The following is a 22,165-nucleotide window of genomic DNA, read 5'->3' on the forward strand; positions in this document are numbered from 1 at the left end:
GCTCGCCATCCCGCCCCGCCCTTCAGCTACACTACATGTGCAAGACTAATGGACACAGTAACGGAGTAAACACAGAGGACTTCTGAGAACTTTTGTTATGTGACACGAAATAAATTTTGTGTAGACATTCTTATCTCTATGCATACTTTGAGGATAAAATACAATATAGGTCTAATGCATGCATTATGTTATAAATAGTGCGGCGTTTGTTTACATAGCCCACTTTTAGAAGAAAAAGGAAAAAAAAGTGTAGGCTGCAGAACTACCACTGGGGCAATGGCCTTTAAAAATGTAACATGTAGAAATATACATTACATACTCATATGTGTCTTTAAAGTGCTAATGTGTAGGGGTGAATAAGGTAGAAAGGTAAGTTTTGGTTTATAGGGTACTGCCCCATTTATAGCTGTTTTTGAAAATCTATCTATCTATCTATCTATCTATCTATCTATCTATCTATCTATCTATCTATCTATCTATCTATCTATCTATCTATCTACCTTTTTACCATCTATCTATCTATCTGTCTGTCCGTCCGTCCGTCCGTCCATCCGTCCGTCCATCCGTCCGTCCGTCCGTCTATCCATCCATTCATCCATCCATCTATCTATCTATCTATCTATCTATCTATCTATCTATCTATCTATCTATCTATCTATCTATCTGTCTATCTATCTATCTACCTTTTTACCATCTATCTATCTATCTATCTATCTATCTATCTATCTATCTATCTATCTATCTATCTATCTATCTATCTGTCTGTCTGTCTGTCTGTCCGTCCATCCATCCATCCATCTATCTATCTATCTATCCATCCATCTACCATCCATCCATCCATCTATCTATCTATCTATCTATCTATGTATCTATCTATCTATCTATCTATCTATCTATGTATCTATCTATCTACCTTTTTACCATCTATCTATCTATCTATCTATCTATCTATCTATCTATCTATCTATCTGTCTGTCTATCTATCTATCTATCTATCTATCTATCTATCTATCTATCTATCTATCTATCTATCTACCTTTTTACCATCTATCTATCTATCTATCTATCTATCTATCTATCTATCTATCTATCTATCTATCTATCTATCTATCACGAGACTTGTATATGAAAAACTGTTCTTATCAAATATATCCCATATCTTATGGCAACTGCACACACTGCATCCCATTATACACAGCACTGCATAGAAAATAAGTGCGCATTGTCTTATTGTCATTTCATATATTAAAAGGACGACTTATATGTTTTAAACGCACTGGAATGGTGCTTGTGTAAATTTGATTTGAGGAGGAGTTATTTTCACTTTAATTAACATATCGGTGTGATCTCAGCCTGGATGGAGTTTACATGACAACGCCACTGACATTTTCATGATATCATACATAATACTGCAGAACATATGCATCTCTGCTCAAAACACGATCACAGCAGAACATATTGGTGAAACGTGGAAAAACATCTCACTTTATGCAGATAAAGAGGTTACTTACGGTTACTGACAGACAGAAAAAAGTAAACTTAGATATTGGTCTACATTAGACAAATGCATTTAGGCATACAATCAGTGATGGCTGTTTTTCTGAATCAATAAGTAAACTAAAACTTAGTATACTATGGCAGTTAGAGGAGAAAGTTAATGTCCAGTGTTGGTCATGTCCCCTGGCATTGCTAGGTTATAAAAAGGCTCAATGCCCCATCTAGTGGACAATCTGAATTTGACCCACAAGACCCCAAACCTGCCCATCAAACCCCATATAAGCGCTGCATTAACATATTCCTTATCTAAAATATTTCATTTTATTAGTGTCTCGTATATTTGTCGTACATATTCATATGTACACCAAAAACGTGCTTGAAAATGTACAAAGAAAATGGAGAGAAAGTAAAAATACAAGATTTTGTCACGGCTATGTGAAAAAGCAGTCATACTTTAACTCAAAGTTTTCTGTTTTTCTGGCTTGCACAAAATCACAGGGCATATTTCTTGTTTTTAGATTCCAATGAGCTTGTTCTGACAAGCTTCCTTTCGCTTTAACCATCACAAAAATCAGAATGATGTTGCATCAATACTAGATTTCAAAATCAAAAATAAAATTGCTGCCCCATTTCAGCCAAATATTAGCTGGAACTTAAAAAGTAACTGAATAAGTCTTGTCAAACTGAATTGCAAGCCTTAATTTTTTTAATACAAATATTAACAGTGCAGGAATGTCTTTTCCCTTTTCTATGAACATTGGTTTATTAACATACAGAGCCTTTAAATTAGGCTTTGGATGGTCTTGGATGACAACAAGCTATGGCCAGTTCCAATGTACTCTTCACAAAAATCGTCCTACAGCATCCATAATATCCAAAAATATTCAGTATATCCAAGAATAAAATCGTCTGGTCCTTGTTCATATTAACCGTATGACAATTTCAGACAAGTTTTTATTATGTTGAGGATATGGATGTGTCAAGGCACTTGGGTGAATGTCAGTCAGTGTGGAATTCACTTATATTTTGGGTGCATTTATGATAATAGGTAACCTTTCATATGTAACCAAAATACAAACAATACATTACATTACAATGACACAGAGTAAGAGACTTTCATCACATTATTATGGTCCAGTCAGATCCCACTTATGACAAGCTATCATCAAGTTCAATAGATTCAACATAAATATGCTGGTGGGTGACTTTTCGTATACAAAATCATAGTTAGCAATAACAAGCAAAGACCCGCAAGTGTCTCAGTTTACTTTGCTTGGATTAGTTTTGTACCCGATGTCAGACAAAAAACAGAATGCAAGATATACATCACTCTTTAAGCAAGTTTTGCCTTCATAATAAACAAAACACACACAAACCAGCTTAGACAGCTGCTCAAAGTCACGGTAGCCTGCATGTGCAAAGACCTCCTGCACAAGACTAGCATTCTTTACTAAATCTATTAAAAACGGTATCTGTAAATTAATTGACAATAATTTTTAATACTTTAAATATAAGCAACGAGTGAAAATAAGGGGTTTCTGTTATAAAAATAAATAAATCTAAAGCCTTGACGTTGGGACAACTTGCCCTCAAGTCCACAAGGGGGAAGTGTTCATACAGAATGTCAAAGCCGTACACAACTTTGGGCATTTGGGTGCATAACTTACACTTGTCAATATTTAAAATGCATAAGAACTAAAATTAGGCTTAATTAGTATTTACAAATTTAAATATTAAGGATAAAGCGATGGGCAAAACTGTTATTTTACTATTTATGTTTGTTTCGACCAGTTCCGTCGGCGTCATACCACATACAAGCAATAGGTCGGAGCTCCTCTGGTCCGGCGTCACGCGTAAAATGCGTGGATACCACCGATCAGTGGACGTTACCGACGAGCAACAAGACCACTTGGTTGTCCGGCTGTTTACTTTACATTATTGAAAAAACCCAGAACATGACAGCTCTGTGGATTAGAATCTCTGCCTGTAAGAGTTAAAATATAACGCAGATGGCGGACGTGCTAACAGACAGAGAAGTTTAAGTGCAATAATATAGGTAGGCCTAATTGAGTAGCCATTTCGCGTTTATTAATTGAATAGACATTTCACTATTAGGCCAAACCTTTAATTATCAACCATTAACAGTTCAATGTCATTGCTTGTGTGAGAGACCCTGTAGCTACATTGATTTAAGAGCGAAACAAAAGACACGACGAACTGTTTGTAGGCCAGTTCACATTTTCTTTGTTACGAATACGAAGTTAGGCTACTAATTATTTTTATAGGTTAGTCTGTTTGTTTTAGGCTAGATGGGTACACTTCCCAGATAACTCTAAGTTGATAAAAAAAAAATACAACGCAATAAGGATAGCCTCATAGCCCGGAGACGCTTTGAAGGATTCTGTAAATGACTATTCCCGCGCGTACATCTTTCAGCGCTTCTTTTTGTCCCCAGCCTTCATTGTGCACACGGCAGGGTTAAATAACACTTGTCTCTTATTTTCCAAGGAATAAAATGCATACTCATACGGGTACATGCGAAGGTCAAGGGTTTGATCTTACTTATGTATTTGCCAGATGGCAGCAGGCAAAGAAAGAATCGAATAATTCAGCAAATCTCTTTCTCTTTTGGTCCAGGTATCAGAGCAATGCGCGCGACCTGTCCGTGAACCCTCTTTGGTGGGTTTAGGAAAGAGACTTAAACGATCGAGATGAAATGGAAAAATCTTTTCATTAAGGCAGGAACTCACTATTAAACTGAAGATTATTTCAAATGAATTCCGTAAACACCTCTATACATATAAAGTTATTTTTAAAGTCAGTTTTTTAAGTCTAAAAGCGTGTTACCGAATTCTTGATGAGTGCACATGAATTGCATTCATACACAATATTTAACAAAGTTTTTACATTTACATTGTCTATGGTTGTTTGTAAAATATGGGAGTTTTAAACAACTCCTATAAGAAGAGGCGTTAACAGACAGCCTAATGTGTTCATTAATTATATTAATCCATATACCCCACAAAAATGATTTATCTATTGCCTGCATACAAACGTTAAAAACAAAAATCACAATTTTCTCAAAATAAAATGATTGCAGTTCGAGCTTTAATAAATAGCCAAATTTTGAATACACGAATAACACTGAGTTTCAGGCAATGTTTTGGCGTCCGCTCGCTAAGCGCGTAAAATCATAAAGAAAATAACAGTAAAAGCTAGGTTTGCGTATAGGTCTGCATTACAAAATCAAACAGGCACAGTTCTGAACTCATAAAACGCCACACATCTTTAGCGAATGGCAAGGAATTGCGCATTGAGTCCTCGCGGTCGTATTAATTCAGGATGAAACACAAAATGAAAAAAAAAAATCTATTGGTGTTCATTCAGATGACACCTGGCAAAGTTTGAAAACATGACTGGGCAAGTGCGCGGCTCTGAAAGCATTAATCAGGGCATCAGGCGATGCATCTGGCGGCTTAAGGATGGGACAAGACGCGCTAATTAGGTAGAAATGGCCCTTTTTCCCCGTGACCCAGCGGGACCCTTGGCAAGCTGTTTAACATTAGTTAAGCAATTAAAACCTTTGAATGCAAATGTAGCTTTTGGTGAAAGCTCCGGTCGTGGCATAAAGTGCATTATTTTCTGTGTTTGTTATGATCCACGCGATACGCGCCTTATATGAGGTCACAGTGTATTATGACGGCACGACAAAAACGCAATTACTGGCCTTACCCTAAGGGAGAACAAAGCAACAAGTGGCTAAGCGCGAGATGGTGGTTCTGTATTTGACGTGAATAAATATTTATAAAACATTCAATTTACTTGCTGGAACATAATACAAATGTGACAACATTGCTTCGGGCGCCAATAAATTCTGCGAGGAGAAACAAAACAGACAAACAAATGTATCTGGGAGTGTCTGACCTACTGGCAGTCACATGTCTTGACAATGTGGATGTTTCCAGCCTTAATGCTCTTGAAAAGCCTGGACTCCTTCACTGGGCCCAGCGGTCGCCCCAATAGCCTGCAGGCACAGGTCTTTTTAAACAGGCGGTTTTAGCCACCGCTTAGCATGGCATTGCGATTCTCTTCATTTGGTTACTAATGCCTCTTGTGCTTTTCACGATTCTCTTATGCAGTATATATAGCTGGATATATGGGTTTGGTTTGTCTCTACCACAGGTTTCGTTCGGGTTGTCCTAAAGGAAGTGTCTGTGGATGTGCCCTCTCCGAAATGTAAGTCAATAAACATTCTTCATCAAATAAAAGTAGTTGAGTGAATCTTGATTTACATATTTATAGTCCTAAGTTTTGCTTTATATCTACGTTGTTAATTAGGGATTTCAGAGTAAGCGTTAAAACTAATAAATCACTGCAACGTAAACAAATACATTTGTATCTTTCTATAGCCTGGGTTTTGGCGGATAACATGAATTATATAACTCGCAGTCAATGCAAAATATGTATGTTCTCTTAGGCGGGATAATATAGGCTATGAAAAGAATACAAATGTTTTGAGAAGAGCTTGTTTTTGAGAGTGCGCAGACGCGGCCGGCTGGTGGCGACAGTAACATACAGGCACGATCACTAGAAATCAGAAGTGACCGCACACTGGCTGCATTTATGATCTGCTTAAACTCATTTTAAATCAAGAACTGCATTTGGGGGGGGGAAACATGTTCCAAGGACCGCATCATTTTTGAATCATAATGCTGACCTATTTCATGAAATACAGAGCAAGTGTTTCCCCGCTTGTTCATCACCAAATGCGACGCGTGTGCATTGCATTAGACGACCCGACCACGCTACTGGACTGAATCCTAATTGATTTCTGCGTGAATGTTTACTGTGATCGCCCTCGCAATGCTCTGCAGCCTATACCCAGCGTTGATCTAAAAAAAACCCAAAACGCGACACCTGTTCTTCTCAAATCGTGCTGCTTTTGCTCCATGCGGAAACGCCATGGTGGTTCGGTTTACGTTTAAGCAGGCATATTTTGTTGTGTCAGATATCGTTTGTGTCTGCCCCATCTGCACGACCCAGCCGAGCGCGGCAAAAAAACCAATGAAACGCGCTCTAGCCCGTGACGTCAGCGACGCTGGTGCCCTCTCGGTGACTTCCTGTCCTGGAGCGACTGACCTCCGCGTGAACCTAAGTTTAGTCGCGAGCAGAAGCGCGTGCCACGCAGTCACACAGGCGCTTCGTTCGGAGAAACGGCTTGCTTATAGCTGCTCCAGATTGTTCCGTGTAAATAACATCATCAGTTTAGTTTAACAGTGAGATTATGTTAAGATGTCGTTAATTTCCGCCTGAAATCTCTTTTAATAACCAAGCCAAAGAATAATATAGCTGCATGTATTACGGGGAAAAATCAAAACCATAAACTACTCGATCCCCTCGTTAATCTGGGCGAGGTCCCGACCTTTGTTTTACTAATCTTAACAGCAACACAAATTAATTTGCAATACAGAAAATACTGTTTTCGCAAACGAATGGGCTACTACAATAAACTTGGAAGAGGCTACCTAACGTAAAACGAACGAACGAACGAATGTATGTCAATAAATAAATAGGTACAAATAATGTAAATTAATTCTCACATTTGCTCGTAACATAGGCTACAGGCTATGCCTAGCCTATATGCAAAAAAAAGAAAGAAAAAAGGTCTGGGTGACACACACTGCTGCGCTCATTTCATCAGTTATTAGATTTTATTTTTTTTAATGGGACAGAAAAAGGAAACAAGGCACAACACGGTTTATTAATACGGCAATGAGCACAGAAAAAAATTAACTGCTTACTAAAACAGTCAACAGCGGGAAAAAGATCTGATAGTCTGTGTTTGCTGGAAAAAGCAAAAAGCAAAAGATTTTTTTAATAAAAAGACTCTTTGAACTCTTAAATCAAAAAATGAACTCTTACATCAAAACATCTTAAATCAAAACAAATATATCCATATGCGCTGCGTTTGCTTTTCATGGGAAATGTTTAAATCGTTTTAAAGAACCCACGCACCCAAAGCTAAATGTCATGTTAGAAAACCAAACAAAAGCAATATTTAAAATATAAATTTCGAAAGACGTTTATGAAATTTGATTAAAACTATACACTGAACAATAAAATAGCACATATATGCCTACTATTTTACTATTTTATTGTTCAGTGTATTATATATATAAACTTCGAAAATTAGATAAAACAAATGTTTCATTCCATTTCGGCTTTCTCTCATACTATAAAAAAATATGTACGCTAATTAAAATTTTACGCCAAAACATTTAGCCTAAATTATCCGAATTATTTAAAAAAAAAAAAAACCTTAACGTCAGTACCAGGACTTGAAACGTGTTGTTTTTAAAGATTTAAGGGGTTGAAAATAAATAAACAGTATCCTGCCATTTTAACGGTTTTAACAGGCTGTAAGGCAGATTGCAGTAACCGATTGTTTCTTATATAAAATTAAAGTCTGTGTTAACATTACAGCGGCCACTGGCGCCCCGCCGCAGGCCTACTCTTTCCATCCAAACAGACAAACAAATAGCTACCTTTTAATGGCAACAGCTCGTGCACTCGGGCACTTAGCAGAATAATTAACGTGGACTCATGCAATAGATTAAATAGGCTATTTTATATAGGCCTCCTACATTAGCCTGTTATAACAGCAGTGGGTTACGTAGCAGCAATCGCGAAAAATTCTTTAGCATTTCAATAAATAATAATAACACATTATTAGGCATATTATTATTATTTTAGACAAATAACAGGCTAGTCACATTAATATTATAGACTACTTCTTATTATTAGGGCTTTTTTAAAATAGGCTCGTTGACCAATTGTCTTTCCTTCATTAAGTGGATGATTTGTAATTTTGTTTATTCAGAACGAAAATATCGATATAGCCTATTATGACCGCAGCGGCGTTTCTCGGATTATATACATTAGCCTATACGCATTCTTCATTTAATTTTGGTTTTATGTTTTTTACGGGTATCTTACAACCATTCAGGGGTTTCCGTAAAATATAGCTTATAGGTTAGGGGCTACTTTACAGAAACGTAACATGACCGTTTGCTGAGACAGCTATAGGCTAAAAAAGCTAGGCCTATCTAAAAGCTAGGGCTATTCTGACAACATATTTTACCTTAACGGATGTTCTCTTGAACACTGCAAATCCCCGCATTGCCATTTTCACTAATATATCACATGGGCTGCGAGTGTAAGATTAACGTCAGAAAGTGTTAAATCCATTGGTTCCATAAAGCTCTTAACCAACAACCTGACACTGGGGACCAAATCATAATGCGGACAAATATTTTGATTAATATGTTAAAATATGTTGGATCATGCTTTTTTTTCTGAGACAAAATAAAAACGATACACTATGAAACCATTTTAGTCTATATTAGCTGTTAATGCACCGCGCTAATTATTTACTCTCTTTACGTTTGCGAGTGTGTGTAGCGTTATTTTTTTCTTCTTAAACAGGTTAATCCTGTTAATGCGTTATCAGCTTTATTAATAAAAGAAAGGCTTGTCAAAGAACAGAGGTCCCGAAATAGTCGGCGTTCACGGCAAGAGGATTTAAGGGTCTTGTTAGATTTATGGAGACCACAACAGCGTTAAAATGGATATTGAACTTGTTCCAATTAAACGCTTTATGAAAGAGAAACGCAGACTCAATTCTCGCGGTGTTACGTCTGAGGTTGCCGAGCAACCGCAGACCGTCAACAAAGCCTGCGAAGACGCGCACATGACAGCGGAGGAGTGTAAACAAACGTGGAAGTTCTGTCGTAAATCAAACAAACATGTCATACAAAGCATTCTTGAGCAATAGCAAAGTAACAAAAGAGGACCAGGAGTTTTACGACTTGAAGAACAAAGCAGCAGAGTATTACAGGTCCAACGGGGTCCCGCAGAAGATAGAAAACGTCCTGAACGAGATGTTTTGGCAGAAGCCGGATGACATCTATGGTTATCTGGTAACATACCTACGTTTTTGAGTCATGAAAGCTGTAAACGTTTTACCTTATAATTATAATTACACCTGCTTAAAAATTCTAAATCACAATCGTGCCCTCGCGTCTTGTCCGGTTTACATATTATTCCACTAGAATGAAGTCAGTATTGATGTAGGTCAGATCCCCATAATTACACACCAACATAGTGAACTGAAATCAATAAATGCCTGCTGCTATTTTTCAGGCGAACTATTTTTCCAGGCTCTCCTATATTCCCGTGATTAGTAAAATCACCGGAAGAGATGTGTTTGACGGAAGAGGATTGACAGCAATTCAGACCCAAGTGTACTGCATCATCAGAAATGAGGAAAAGGTACGTTCTGAAACGATCCACGTTTCCTGCCTTTAATTTTCCAGCTATTAAGTTGTCCCGTTTAGATGTGCCTAGTGAGCAGGCTAGGCCTAAATAGTGAAATTAACATGGATTTTTGTAGAAAAACGATGTGGATATGATATCTAAGTGTCTCTGTTTCGATGGTTAAGAAGCTGGGAGCTGGTCGTCCTGTAACCTTTCACCTCATGCCATTTGCACCATGCTGGACAGTTCACAGAAGAAATTTGTAGCGACACCATGAATTTAGGTCACAGCATGTTCACATACTCATGCACACACACTCATGCACACACAGACAAACAATTAGAGTAGGAAAGCGTGTGCTTTTGTGACACATGTGCCTCACAACTAATCATGAGCATCAGATCATTCTCTGACTCTCATTCTCCATCTGTTTTGCCTTCTCTCTATGCTAAGTAGCATTATGCCTGTTGGCATGGTGGCCATATTGCAGCTGAGAGTGCTACTGTTTTAGTTTGTCACATTTAGAGATTATGACAGTAATACATTGGGACAGGGAACAGACTGGCTGTGGGCATGAGACGGAAGAGCTGAGATTCATATCAGTGTTTGTGCAGTGCTGAAACATAATATCGCACTTTTCTAAAGAACTTTTTGACATCTGATCCTTGCTTTAGCAGTAGTCCAATACGAACACATTCATCTTTGCAGAGAATATTTGCTGCTTCGCTTGCGGTGCAAGAAATGCATTGTTTTCAATGTGAAATCCACACTTTTTTGACAATGGCACACAAAAATCAAGTGATGAACTCCAGTACCCCACACTCAGGCCAACAATTCATGAACAGATTGTTGTATTCAGACCTTGGTCTTGGATTTGAAATGGTTTGTATTCTTGACCATGAGCTTCTTTATTCATTCGTTCAAGAAGAAATAGCTGTATATTTGTAAAATGCATAAGCTGAAAAGTCATGCAGCATTTGTGTGTGCAAACAAGTGTTTTTTATTATACTACATTGCAATATTTGGCCCCTTTTATAATATATTTTTAACCAGAAAAAATAGTTGTCATAAATCTAAAACTATTAAAATATGTGTTTATTATTATTATATTCTTGTTAAAATTGAATAAACAAATAATAAATTACATATATATATATATATATATATATATATATATATATATATATATACATACATATATATATATACATATATATATCACACAGAACATCTAAAAAAAGCAAATTCAAAATATTAATAAATACTATAACAGTATGACATATTACCAAAATAAAACATATTTTATGTCAAATAGTTAATCTGAGAAATAAGTGAAAAGCCTACACTAGAACTGAATTAATATATTAGAAAAATTCCGAAATCACAGGTGGTGTGCAGTGCAGTGATGAGCGGCCCTAGTGATGGCCTGGAGGCTGATGGTGTGGCAGAGTCAGGGGAGGCATTTTCTAACAGCAACCAGCAACGTCTGTCCATCACCACAGCCCTGAAGTGGATCAGAGTGCATCTCAGTCCGATGCTGCAAGACTTCAACCCCACTGACCAAGCCAATGTAGACAAACTACTCAGGTGATCATGACTCAAAAAACATGAAGGTTGCTATGATAACTGTGCTGTAATACACACAGGCACGACTAAGGTTGTGTCTTTTGCCTGCAGTGATTTCTTTATGGCACGTTACCTGGAGCACAAGGACAGTCTTAACATTGAGAAGGAGGATGAGCTGAAGAATGAATCGGTGTCCGATGCTCCATCCCAGGCCACACCCACACCTGCACCTACCAAAGACAAGAAAGGAAGTGATAAAGGTAAAGGAGCTTAATATTTTGCTATTTCAAAGCATATTTAGCTGCGCAGTGAATCACTGACGTTACATATAATTTGAGGTCACAACAGAAATATATCAGAATAGTAGAGGGCTCAGAGTCAGGTTCAGTGAGGATGTCACAGGAGAACAACTACCCATCAACAACAACCCAAAGCAGTAAGTCAAAAAAAACCCTGTGGGATTCAAAAACAGGAGGCTAAACAAGATTACAGCCAATTTCCTGTCATCTCACTGATCTGAGAGCTGTTGTAAAAGCAGTCTGAAGGACTCCACGATTCTGTTTCATAGAAAACCTACCGGGAGCTGCTCTCAGATACATTAGCAGCTTGTACTGAATCGCATGTGTCTCATTCTTTGAGACGGTGACTGTTTTCACCTTTTCATTGAATCCATCCTTTCTTGAAATCTTAGAGAAATCAAAGGTATACAGATTTAAAGGTGCCCCAGGTAAGCTTTTCTACTTTTGAAAACCTTTTACCCCTTACAGAAATGAATAGTACTTTTGAAAAAAAAAAAAACAGTTTAAAATGATGGCCTTCAGTCATATCAGTGGCCTAGAAAAAGCTGTTTTATATTACATGGAGTGGGTCTTCTCTTTTGGTGGGTGCAATGTCGACATCACAAGCTCAGTTAAATGCTTCTCACTTAATCTCCGTAACCCCACCATTATTGGGCATTTCTACTAGAGAAATAATCAGGAATGGAAAAACTTTGTTGCTTCAGCTCTCTTTCCAGCTCTCCTTTAAGATTCAGGCGATATAAGATAATATAGCGCACTTTAAACTGCGGATCCTTCATTGACCTCTCTTCCTTTGCACTTTCTTCTGCCATCACCGCTTTTGTATTCAGGTAAAAAAGGAAACAGCACAGAGAAGCCCCTCCCTCCAGCAGAGACCCCAGTGCCAAAGATGCCCGGGGCTATGGCAGTGGGCGTGGTTTCTTTGGCTGTGGCAAAAACTGCTGCCAGACTTCTAGGAGAACCCTTATACCGACATATCACATCAGTCAGAGTCCCGCAGGTACACTAGCGATCTTAAGCTGGGGGTTGGTAAGATTTCATGCTCACAGATACTGTATTTGTTTAATCAAATATACAGTAAAACAGCAAAGTTGTGACATATGATACGATTTTAAAATAAACCTTTTTTATATTTGTAAATTATTTCAGTCTTGATACTGATTCATTCTAATATGCTTATTTAGTTGTCAAGAATCATTTATAGGAAATCAACAGTATTTATTTGAAATAGATTTTGTTGTTGTTTTGTTTAATGACACTTTTGATCAATTTAATGTGCCCATGTTATATAAAAGTATAATAAAAAATGATCATCCGTTGGTTTGTTTCCTCATTGGAAGGGATTTGGATTTATTTAGCATTACATCACTTGCTCACCAATGGATCCCCTGCAGTGAATGGGTGCCGTCAGAATGAGAGTCCAAACAGTTTAAAAAAAAATATCACCATAATGCAGAAAGACTTCAGTCTATCAATTAATGTCTATGTGAACATATTTAATTTCTCATGAACAACTTTGTACTTTATTGAGTTGATTACCTGTGGATTATGGCCATGTTTTTATCACATTCTAACGGCACCCATTTACTGCAGTGGTGAACAAGTTGAATTTCTTAAGAATCTTTTCCAAGGAAAAAACAAACTTTTAAGATGTAACTAGACAGATATACATCATGCATGATAATCATCATATTAACTTGCATACTTGAAGAATCACATTACAACAGAAGACTTATGTTCTAACTTGTTATACAGATGTACACTGAACCCTACCCTGATGTAAAACTCCTTTTATCCTTTTCTTCATTTCCTGCGAACTGCTTTAGGCTCAGAGTGAGATGCACCTGCCTGTGCCCATGATTACAATTCTGAGCTGCGGAAAGAACTCTGTGGGTAAACTCAACCTGCTGGAGGAGGTCATCCTCATTCCCAGCTCATCACAAAGAGTCAGAGAAGTATAAACACACTTAAACACAAACAAACACTCTTTTAGAAAAGTAGGCTGTGTTCAGCACAGAAGTATTAATGCTTTGCTGACTGCTCTCACTCCAGTGTCCATACCGCTTATCTGTAATGTGTGTGTGCTGGCCTTGCAGGTCATTGGCATGGGCCTTGAGCTGCAGTGTGAAATGAAGAGAGTTTTGGATGGATCTGCGTATAAATCTGGGGTAAGGATGCTCTCACAGGGTTTGACTCTTTGACAAAGGCACGTAATGCTTTATGCTCTGGCTCACACAAAAGCATCAAGCAGCACACAAATTATGTGTGTATTTTTTGATGCTTTGATGGGGTAATTATCCGCACATCACCATCTGAATGAAATAAACAGGCCTCAATCACGTGCAGGGCTTATGAATGGCGATTGAAACACTTAACAGCATGTCACACAATAAATATATATTTATGTTTAGATGGGAGGCTATTACTGGTGCACTGTGGATTGTGGGCATCTCAGAGCACTAACGTTATAGCCTCGGTAAAGACCTTTGTAACAGAGTAGGGCTGCTGGCTTGGTTTAGTTCTAACATACCCTGGTTATCTGAGCTTATTTAGGTGAATTTGATTTACAGTTGAAGTTGAATCGATGCGATATAATCTCTCAGTAAACAAACAAATGCACAACTGTCTGGTATAACCTCGCTGGATCCAGCAATTTATGTCCTTTGTTTTTCATCAATTTCTCTAAAACCATACATGCAATAGATATACCTTTTAGACGAGGACATCCTGGGCTTTGGGAGATAGGGGTTTGGCCATGATTACTGCACCTCTTTGTTTTTTGACATAAAAAAGTATGTGTATTGTTTCTGCTGTTATCATTACACAATAATATGCAAATTAGACACCCGTTTTGGCAATATTTTAAAGAGTATCAGTATATTGAAAAATTTACACACCAAAATATATTTTCGAGTGCAAGACTCTAAACACGTAAACTCATCACAATCCATGTGGAATATACTATAGTGCCTATACTTGGTTTGTTTTTGACAAAGAACATTACTGGATAATAACAAACGTGCGTGAATCAATGAATGAATAAATGCTTCGATATATTTTAGCATTTGCCACAGTAGTCTGTGAGCTCCTTGAGCACCTAATCAGCTTATTAGACTTTCAGAAGGATCATGTGACATGAATACAGGCTAATGGTTGCTAAAAATTAAGCTCTGCCATCACAGGAATAAATTGCATATTTAAATGGTCATTTTAAATTACAACATTGCACAACATTACGGTTCATTTTTAATGGTAGTGTATGTAAAAAATGATTCTGTGATATAAAAAAGAAAATAGTCCCAAATTAGTATACTGTCTAAATCAAGGTTTCAGTATTTTATCACAATGTATGATATTCTTCTTTCAATCACCTGTTCTCTCTGTTTCTCAGCCTATAGGTGTATCAGAAGAGGGAGCAATACAAGTGGGGTTTGAACGTCCCGAACAGGCTCTGGATCTGGTCACAGAGGCGTGTGCTAACCTGGCATTGCCTCTGGGTTCAGACCTGCGCTTGGCTATAAACTGTGCAGCACATGGCCTGATGGACTATGTGAGTGATGGCAAGACAGACCAGGGAAATTATTCTTCTGACATTCACCCAAAACAAGTACTCCAAATGTTTAAAATTAAAATACTGTAACCATGAGAAATGGTTCCTTTGCTGTCTTCTAGTCACGTGGGAAGTATGAAGTGGTGTCTGGCTGTCACAAATCCCCAGAAGAACTGGTGGACATGTATGAGGCTCTGATTACTAAATATCCTGCTATCACATCCCTCATTGATCCTTTCAGGAAAGAGGTGAGACTAAAAAAGCGTGTCTTTAATCCCCATTTATTGCTATAAAGTGTCATGCAGGTCATCTGGTTGAACTGACAGCGTGTCTCTGAGTTTAGGATGTAGATCAGTGGGAGAGGCTGGCTTCAGTGATTGGTCAGTCATGTTGCCTGATTGCAGATGCTGCATCCAATCTCTGTCCTCGCTGGAGTGAAGTGAAACCCCTCCCACCTGGGGTCACCGGGGTCATTATTAGGCACCACAGTGATATGACCGTCTCTGACCTTATGCAAAGCATAACAGATCAAAAAGGTAGGCTCCAAACATGAGCAAACAGAATAAATACTTGACTCAAATCTAGGAGCTCACTGTGTATTCTGGCATAGTCGTTTTGTCAGTAATTAACATAAGCACATTTACCAAATCTAAATGTATCGATTGGATTGTAATAAGTATTCTCTTCTCTTTGCACACTTGAGATGCAGAGACGATGCTGGCTGCAGGCAGTGGTGATACATCAATTGTTGACCTGGTGGGTTGACCAAAATTCATTATTTTTTATGGGAATTCATTTTTCAGTGGCATGCAGTCTCCGATCAAGTCTTTTAATAAAAATATAAAAATAAATAGTGGAATCAGATTTATTTGGTTCCTGAATATGTGCCAATCAACAAAATACCAGTCAAACAACTGATGCGGCCCATGAAATTACACCTTTATTATACTGTAGATTAAATGTGTCCACAATACTGAGACCAACGATTTTTCTAATTTAGCTGAATTTTTTAAATAACTATAGTGTAATTGGATATTTCAACAAAAATTGCAAAAAAAAAAAAAAAAAAAAAAAAAAAAAAACTAGAAAGGACCATCTTAAATATTTCTTAATTTAATTTGTTTTACATTTTTCAAAACCCAAAAACTTAATTAGATGTTGAGCTCTTGTGGACCTCTTGTGTTGAAAGGCTGTAGGGTCAGGCGTGTCCTTTCTCAAACTGGGCGGGTTGAGAGGAGGAGAGCGGATAGACAAATACAATCGTCTGCTGGCGATAGAAGAGGAACTGGAGCAGGAGGGGATCCTGGGTATGGTTCTCTCATATAATAGGTAGTAGTATTAGTAGCGTATTAAGAAAACTATAGTACCTTTGTGTTTTTCAGGTGTTAGAGAAAAAAAACTGCCTGTGTCAGATCTTTACGAACCACTTACAGTAACTCCGGAAGCGGCGGTGACTCTGTGACCATCTCTACTTGATGTGACTTTATCTCCTGTCTGTCTGACATTATCACAGTAGGGTTTGTCTGACCTGACTGCATGATGTCAAAATGCATATTAATTACAATTCACATCAAAATATCTTTTTAGTGCGAGATTGTAAACATGTAAACTGACTCATCATATGCACTATATTTCAATGTGATATGCTTTTGTGCTTACAGATGGTTTTTACATTAATTAAAAAACATTATTAAATAAACATAAGCATTCTTTATACAAAGCCCACCCACAATATTTAATACATTAGAATATTTCACAGTAGTCACAGTGAACATTTCCACTGTAGACTTGCCTACCATATAATTATTTTGTGTGACTGTCCCCAAAATTAAGTTAATTGTGTGTGTGTGTGTGTGTGTGTGTGTGTGAAGACTTTTTCATTCCATGTGCTCCAGATTTACCTGTAACAGAAAAATCACAAATTGAAATTAGATTTACTATATACATACATCGACTATACTACATAGTGAGGGTGCAAAAAATCTAAATAATCAAAGAAAATTGCTTTTAAAAGTTGTCCAAATGACATTCTTAGCAAGGCATTAAAATTAAATTAAATTTAAATGTACAAAATATCATTGTGGAACGTAATATTTACTTAATATCTACTTAGTAAATACTTAATATCCTAATGATTTCTGGCATTAAAAAAATTATTCTGACCCATACAAAGTATTGTATTTCTACAAATATACATGCTACTTATGACTGGTTTTGTGCTCCAGGGTCACATATATGATGTATTTTATATAATATGTATAATAACACAAGTATTTAAACTATATATTGACTATTATCGTTTTTATTTCTAATAATTTTAATTATTGTTAACAGCTTAGTTTTTTAGTCTTCTTTCAAGCCAAAATCTAAATCAAGAAGAATTTTGCTAGACAAGTAATTTTCTTTGTCTTGTTTTCAGATAAATCTATTCAAAATAGTTTTTGCCTGAAACCCATTGTCAGATTATTTAGTTTGTGTTCTGTTTAAAAGTCACTTCATTTTGACTTTTTTCTGATAGCAAGATGATGTTTACTTGTCTAAAAAAAAAGTAGGTATTTTGGCTGGAACAAGACTAGAAAGACATTTTTGCAGTGCGGTGAACTCCGTTGTCCTTTTATCTCCCCGCGGACAGGTTTTTAGAGAAATCAAAGCTATTCTTCAGTGATGAAGAGGCATAAAACAACCCATCACTTCCTTCTCCACATCCTCTCCTCACTGTATACAGACAACAGATACTGACACACACACAAACACACACACAGTGACTGAATGGGCCCAATTATCCACCCTGTTCAAAAGGGCAGCAGTGTCCGCTTCATACAAGTGTTTGTGTCTGTTTATGTGTTTGTGTGAAAGAGTGTGAATGGACTATTTTGTGTTAACAAGTGAGAGAAAACACAAACCCACAGCTGTGCTGCGAAACTACAGACCACAAGAAAGTGACACATTCAGCTCCTAATCAACTCACAACATGTTCGTTATCTTGTTTACCTCTTAATTATATATCAGAAGTCGTGAATTTACTAGCACTGCACCTTTTAGGAAAAGAAACGCAGCCCTAAAAAAATACACCAAACTTGTGCGCGATGCAGAGCAGAGAGCATTTTGTAAGCGTACAATGGGTGACATCTGTAAAAAAAAAAAAAGAAGCTATTTGCACGCGGCGGGAGCGGAGGGGGTGCTGGGGGCGTCCACAGAGAGACAGAGAGATTTGAGAAGTTACTGTGGCTCCCCACCAGGCAATCATTCTGTTTGAAAAATAAACAAAATGACTAACAAAACAGGCTAAATTAAGCGTTTTACACACACATATATATACACAAGCTGGGCTCTAAATTGTGGTTCTGTCAATAGAGGTTGTTTTGTGTTGCTTCACTATGGTTTGGAAACAAGCGCAGGACAAGTGTTGCAGAACACAATAAAAAGCAAGCATAAGTAAGACACAAACAGCCACGGAGCGACAGCCCAGCATGGCGTTTTATCATTACAAGCTTGTCAAAATTGACAAAATGTTTATAGTACATCGATTAAGAAAAACACTCAGACCAGAAGACGAGAGAAAGACTGCAATTGAGAGAGATATTTACTCGTTTACACCTCCCATCTTCAACAAATGCCGAACCGGAAACGTCAACAAATCAAAATATGCAGCGTGTCGGACAGAAGAGCTGGTAAAAAGTTGAATATTGATTGTCTTTTGAGTGCTGTTGGGGAGTAGATATATAACTCTAAAAGGATCTGAATGCTAGAATGTTTACGGTCCTATTTTGTGATCTATTCCAAATCAAATTTTAAGGTCACACATACGGCCAAAATAAAAATGATCATAATTATAATTATGAACTTACAACTAATATTAACAATATTGGCTGCCTTGTATAAAGCTCTACAGTAATGTCCAGTGATTGTGAATCAGAAGATCTTAAAAAACGGCAATTGCAAATATGGAATCAATGGTCCGTTACGACAACACTGAAAGTTTGAATAATAACAACCAATACATTTGTATAATTATCTATAGCATTATGTTAAATAAATACAACTGTTCATTGTTAGTTAATCTAAGCTCAGGTCCATTATGTTAATATAATACCACTAATACCAATATTAACAGATACTTTTTTTTATATTAATATAAAAATGATTTAGAACCATGTTCACGTTAACTAATGTTAACAAATGGAACTTCTTAAAAAAAGAAATGCATTACAGAGAGAGACTTCAGATGCAAAAAGTCTGTCTGAGATATTTCAAAAGACCTTTTCATTTTTATCCTATGTTTACGTTTTCTAATTCACTTTGATTGAAAAAAAAGTTAAAAGGTTATTAATTGAATGCATTATTTTCAAAAATGTTCAATGATATTTTAATGCGAGTCTGATAAAACAAAACAAATATATTTGACCATTTATTGCACGGTTTCAGCCAATCATGGGATGTAACTTTTCATTTAATAGAAGATTAACATACTGTTGAATTTAACTATATATATAATAAAAGTGTACCAGTGAAACATTTGAAAGAAAGAAGAGAGAGAGAGAGAGAGAGAGAGAGAGAGAGAGAGAGAGGGGAACTTGGGAAGCCTGTAGCACAACAGTGCTATATGGCTGTGCACTTCCCACAAAGCTATTGGCGACGACACAAAAGACTTTTTTTTTTATATAGAAACTTTAAATATCTGATATGGAGTAATGCTATATGGTCTTTAGTACACAGCTAGTCCACTCCAAAACAGAGTGTCAAAACATGAACATTTTTCATGAACAACAGTAGTTTAACCCACATTTAACATCGTTGTTTACTAGATTCACATTACAAACATCCTAGCGGCTTTCAAAGGACCCCAAAGATTCAAAGCAACATTTAAAGCAGCACAACAACATTCCAAAGCTCTTTCATTCACAAAACACAATGACAGTCAATACTAACACGTTTATAAAACGCTTCTCAAACACAGCCTTGAATTGGAGCGTACAGTGTGTGTTATTCTCTGCTGCAGGCCAGGGTCAGGTGAGGAACAGAGGGAAAAAAAAAGAGAAAAAAAAGGGGGGAGAGCGAGAGAGAATAAAGTTTCATCTTGTGTCTGGGAAGATTTAACCCCATGAACAGCTCTAAGCCGCGCTGGAAATTGTGCCTAAGTGTGTGAAAGCAGTGGAAAGGCGTCACTGAGCCTCAGCGCAGACACACACATCTCCTGTTTCAGAGCACAACAACAACACAGCAGCTGCAGCTCACCGGAGGAAATGAAATCCTGTTGTGTAACGAGGCATGACAAACATCACTGCATTGTGTAAATCTGATCTAGTGTGCGATTCGGACCGAATAAAATGCTTCTCTGTCCACTGGATGGGGAAAGATACAAAATTTCAGGGATCCAATTTACATCAGAAAATGAGAAAAAGATGTTTACCCAAAATACCAATAAATCACTGACCTCAAGTCACCTAAATCCATCCTAAATGATTTTCCAGCCTGGCAGACTATTAAAAAGGCCTCCACATCAAGGTCTGAAAAACCTTATATATGCTAAACATTTTTATGTAATTATTTTTAGACATACTCGCACTACAGTCTGAAATTTGGGAGCGGTATGAAGTTGTTTTACAAATAAATTAGATATTAATTTACTTTCTATTAATTGGAGAATCCTGAAAAAAATGAATCACTGTTTTCTACAAAAAGGATTCAAAAATTCAAAAGGATTATGTGACACTGAAGACTGGAGTAATGATGCTGATGCATTTTTACAGTATATTCAAATTTAAACAGTAAACAATATTTAATAATATTTCACAATATTACTTTTTTAACTGTAACTGCGCTTTTGATCAAGAAAAAAAATTGCCTTGGTGAGCATTAAAGATATCTTTGAAAAGATATAAAGATCTTAATTTTAAACTTTTTTTATAGTAGATTTTATGTTAATTAAAATACATTTTTATTCATGATTTGACTACATGAACATTTTGAACTTAGCATTTAAATTTGAAAAGAAATGTCACGAACCTTACAAAACATGCTCGTTCCAGAAAAAGGCTTCCGAAAAATATTCTGCTTCATAACAATACCTCGTGTACGTCTGACCTCATTAAAAGAAGCATTTAGAGAGTCACAATGGCTGCCATAAATGAAACCGCCTCAGGCCCGTGCCTACACAAGCTTTCAAAATCCTTCACTTAAGCCACCCATTTAAACTAAACGCTTTATATATTCCATTCAGTAGAGGGTTACTGTCATGTCAGCAGTAATTTGAAAAAGAATAAAACATTTCATTTCGGCTAAATCAATAAATGTATAAATAGCATCTATTTATTGTCTTATTGACGACTCAAAATTGCTTTTCTTCTGTACTGTTGGTGAGAATGGCTATTCTTTGAGAGACCGCTGCTGAACCTGAAAAATATCCAGGTTCGAGAAACAGTAAAAAGATTGTTAAAAGGGGGAGAAGTTCACATCAGTGCCTTGTAATTACCGAGCGGGATGTTAGAAGGTTAATACTAGTCTAGCCAAAGCCTTTTTGAGAACACACTAGGTTGTTACGTTCAAGGCTAGTCACCAACGCCCCTCCAGAAAGGCTTCTCACACAGACAAAGCATGTGTCAGTGACTCTGTTCAGTGACTGTCCAGCCAAAGTAGACAGTGGGACGGAAAGGGATTTCGTTTCACTACTATTAAACACTCACATATATTCAAAGCCTCTCATAGCAAAGAAAATCAAAAACATACCACTTGTAGATGTTTAAATGTTCTCAAGTTAATACAGTGTGAATAATATGTTTTAGGGGACGCTCTTTCACAGCTCTGGAGACTTCATGGATTTCTGAACTTTCTTTTTCTATAATTTCATGCGTCACATGCTGTAATAGTATAAAGCTATAAATGTTTGAGGGCTGACAGTTTAGATAATTTGATTTGTGACGAATATTGTAGTTATCCT

The 22,165-nt window shown here is 37.0% G+C and overlaps 1 protein-coding gene across 3 annotated transcripts; it reads left to right on the top strand.

The window, feature by feature from the left end:
- The first annotated feature begins 5,510 nt into the window (after positions 1 to 5,510).
- Positions 5,511 to 17,129, top strand: eno4 (enolase 4). 3 transcript variants are annotated; one of them, XM_043262202.1, is made up of 13 exons: positions 5,511 to 5,733; positions 9,700 to 9,828; positions 11,201 to 11,400; positions 11,491 to 11,639; positions 12,509 to 12,678; positions 13,505 to 13,633; positions 13,775 to 13,846; positions 15,070 to 15,228; positions 15,351 to 15,476; positions 15,572 to 15,764; positions 15,932 to 15,984; positions 16,418 to 16,535; positions 16,611 to 17,129. In XM_043262202.1, exons 1-13 carry the CDS (start codon positions 5,716 to 5,718, stop codon positions 16,688 to 16,690), a joined length of 1,596 nt encoding a protein of 531 aa, XP_043118137.1. In that variant the 5' UTR covers positions 5,511 to 5,715; the 3' UTR covers positions 16,691 to 17,129. The 3 variants fall into 3 exon arrangements, with proteins under 3 accessions (XP_043118137.1, XP_043118135.1, XP_043118136.1); XM_043262200.1 differs by lacking the exon at positions 5,511 to 5,733 and adding an exon at positions 5,751 to 9,476; XM_043262201.1 differs by lacking the exon at positions 5,511 to 5,733 and adding an exon at positions 5,751 to 9,476 and having other exon boundaries at positions 15,938 to 15,984.
- Positions 17,130 to 22,165: the final 5,036 nt, after the last annotated feature.

This window comes from Puntigrus tetrazona, chromosome 17 (assembly GCF_018831695.1).
Source record: "Puntigrus tetrazona isolate hp1 chromosome 17, ASM1883169v1, whole genome shotgun sequence".
Lineage (NCBI taxonomy): Eukaryota > Metazoa > Chordata > Actinopteri > Cypriniformes > Cyprinidae > Puntigrus > Puntigrus tetrazona.

Coding starts and splice junctions, on each gene's coding strand:
- eno4 (XM_043262200.1), top strand. CDS start 9,303: ATGTCATACAAAGCATTCTTGAGCAATAGCAAAGTAACAAAAGAGGAC. Junction 13,634..13,774: donor CATCACAAAGAGTCAGAGAA/GTATAAACACAC, acceptor CTGGCCTTGCAG/GTCATTGGCATGGGCCTTGA. Junction 15,765..15,931: donor AAGCATAACAGATCAAAAAG/GTAGGCTCCAAA, acceptor TGCACACTTGAG/ATGCAGAGACGATGCTGGCT.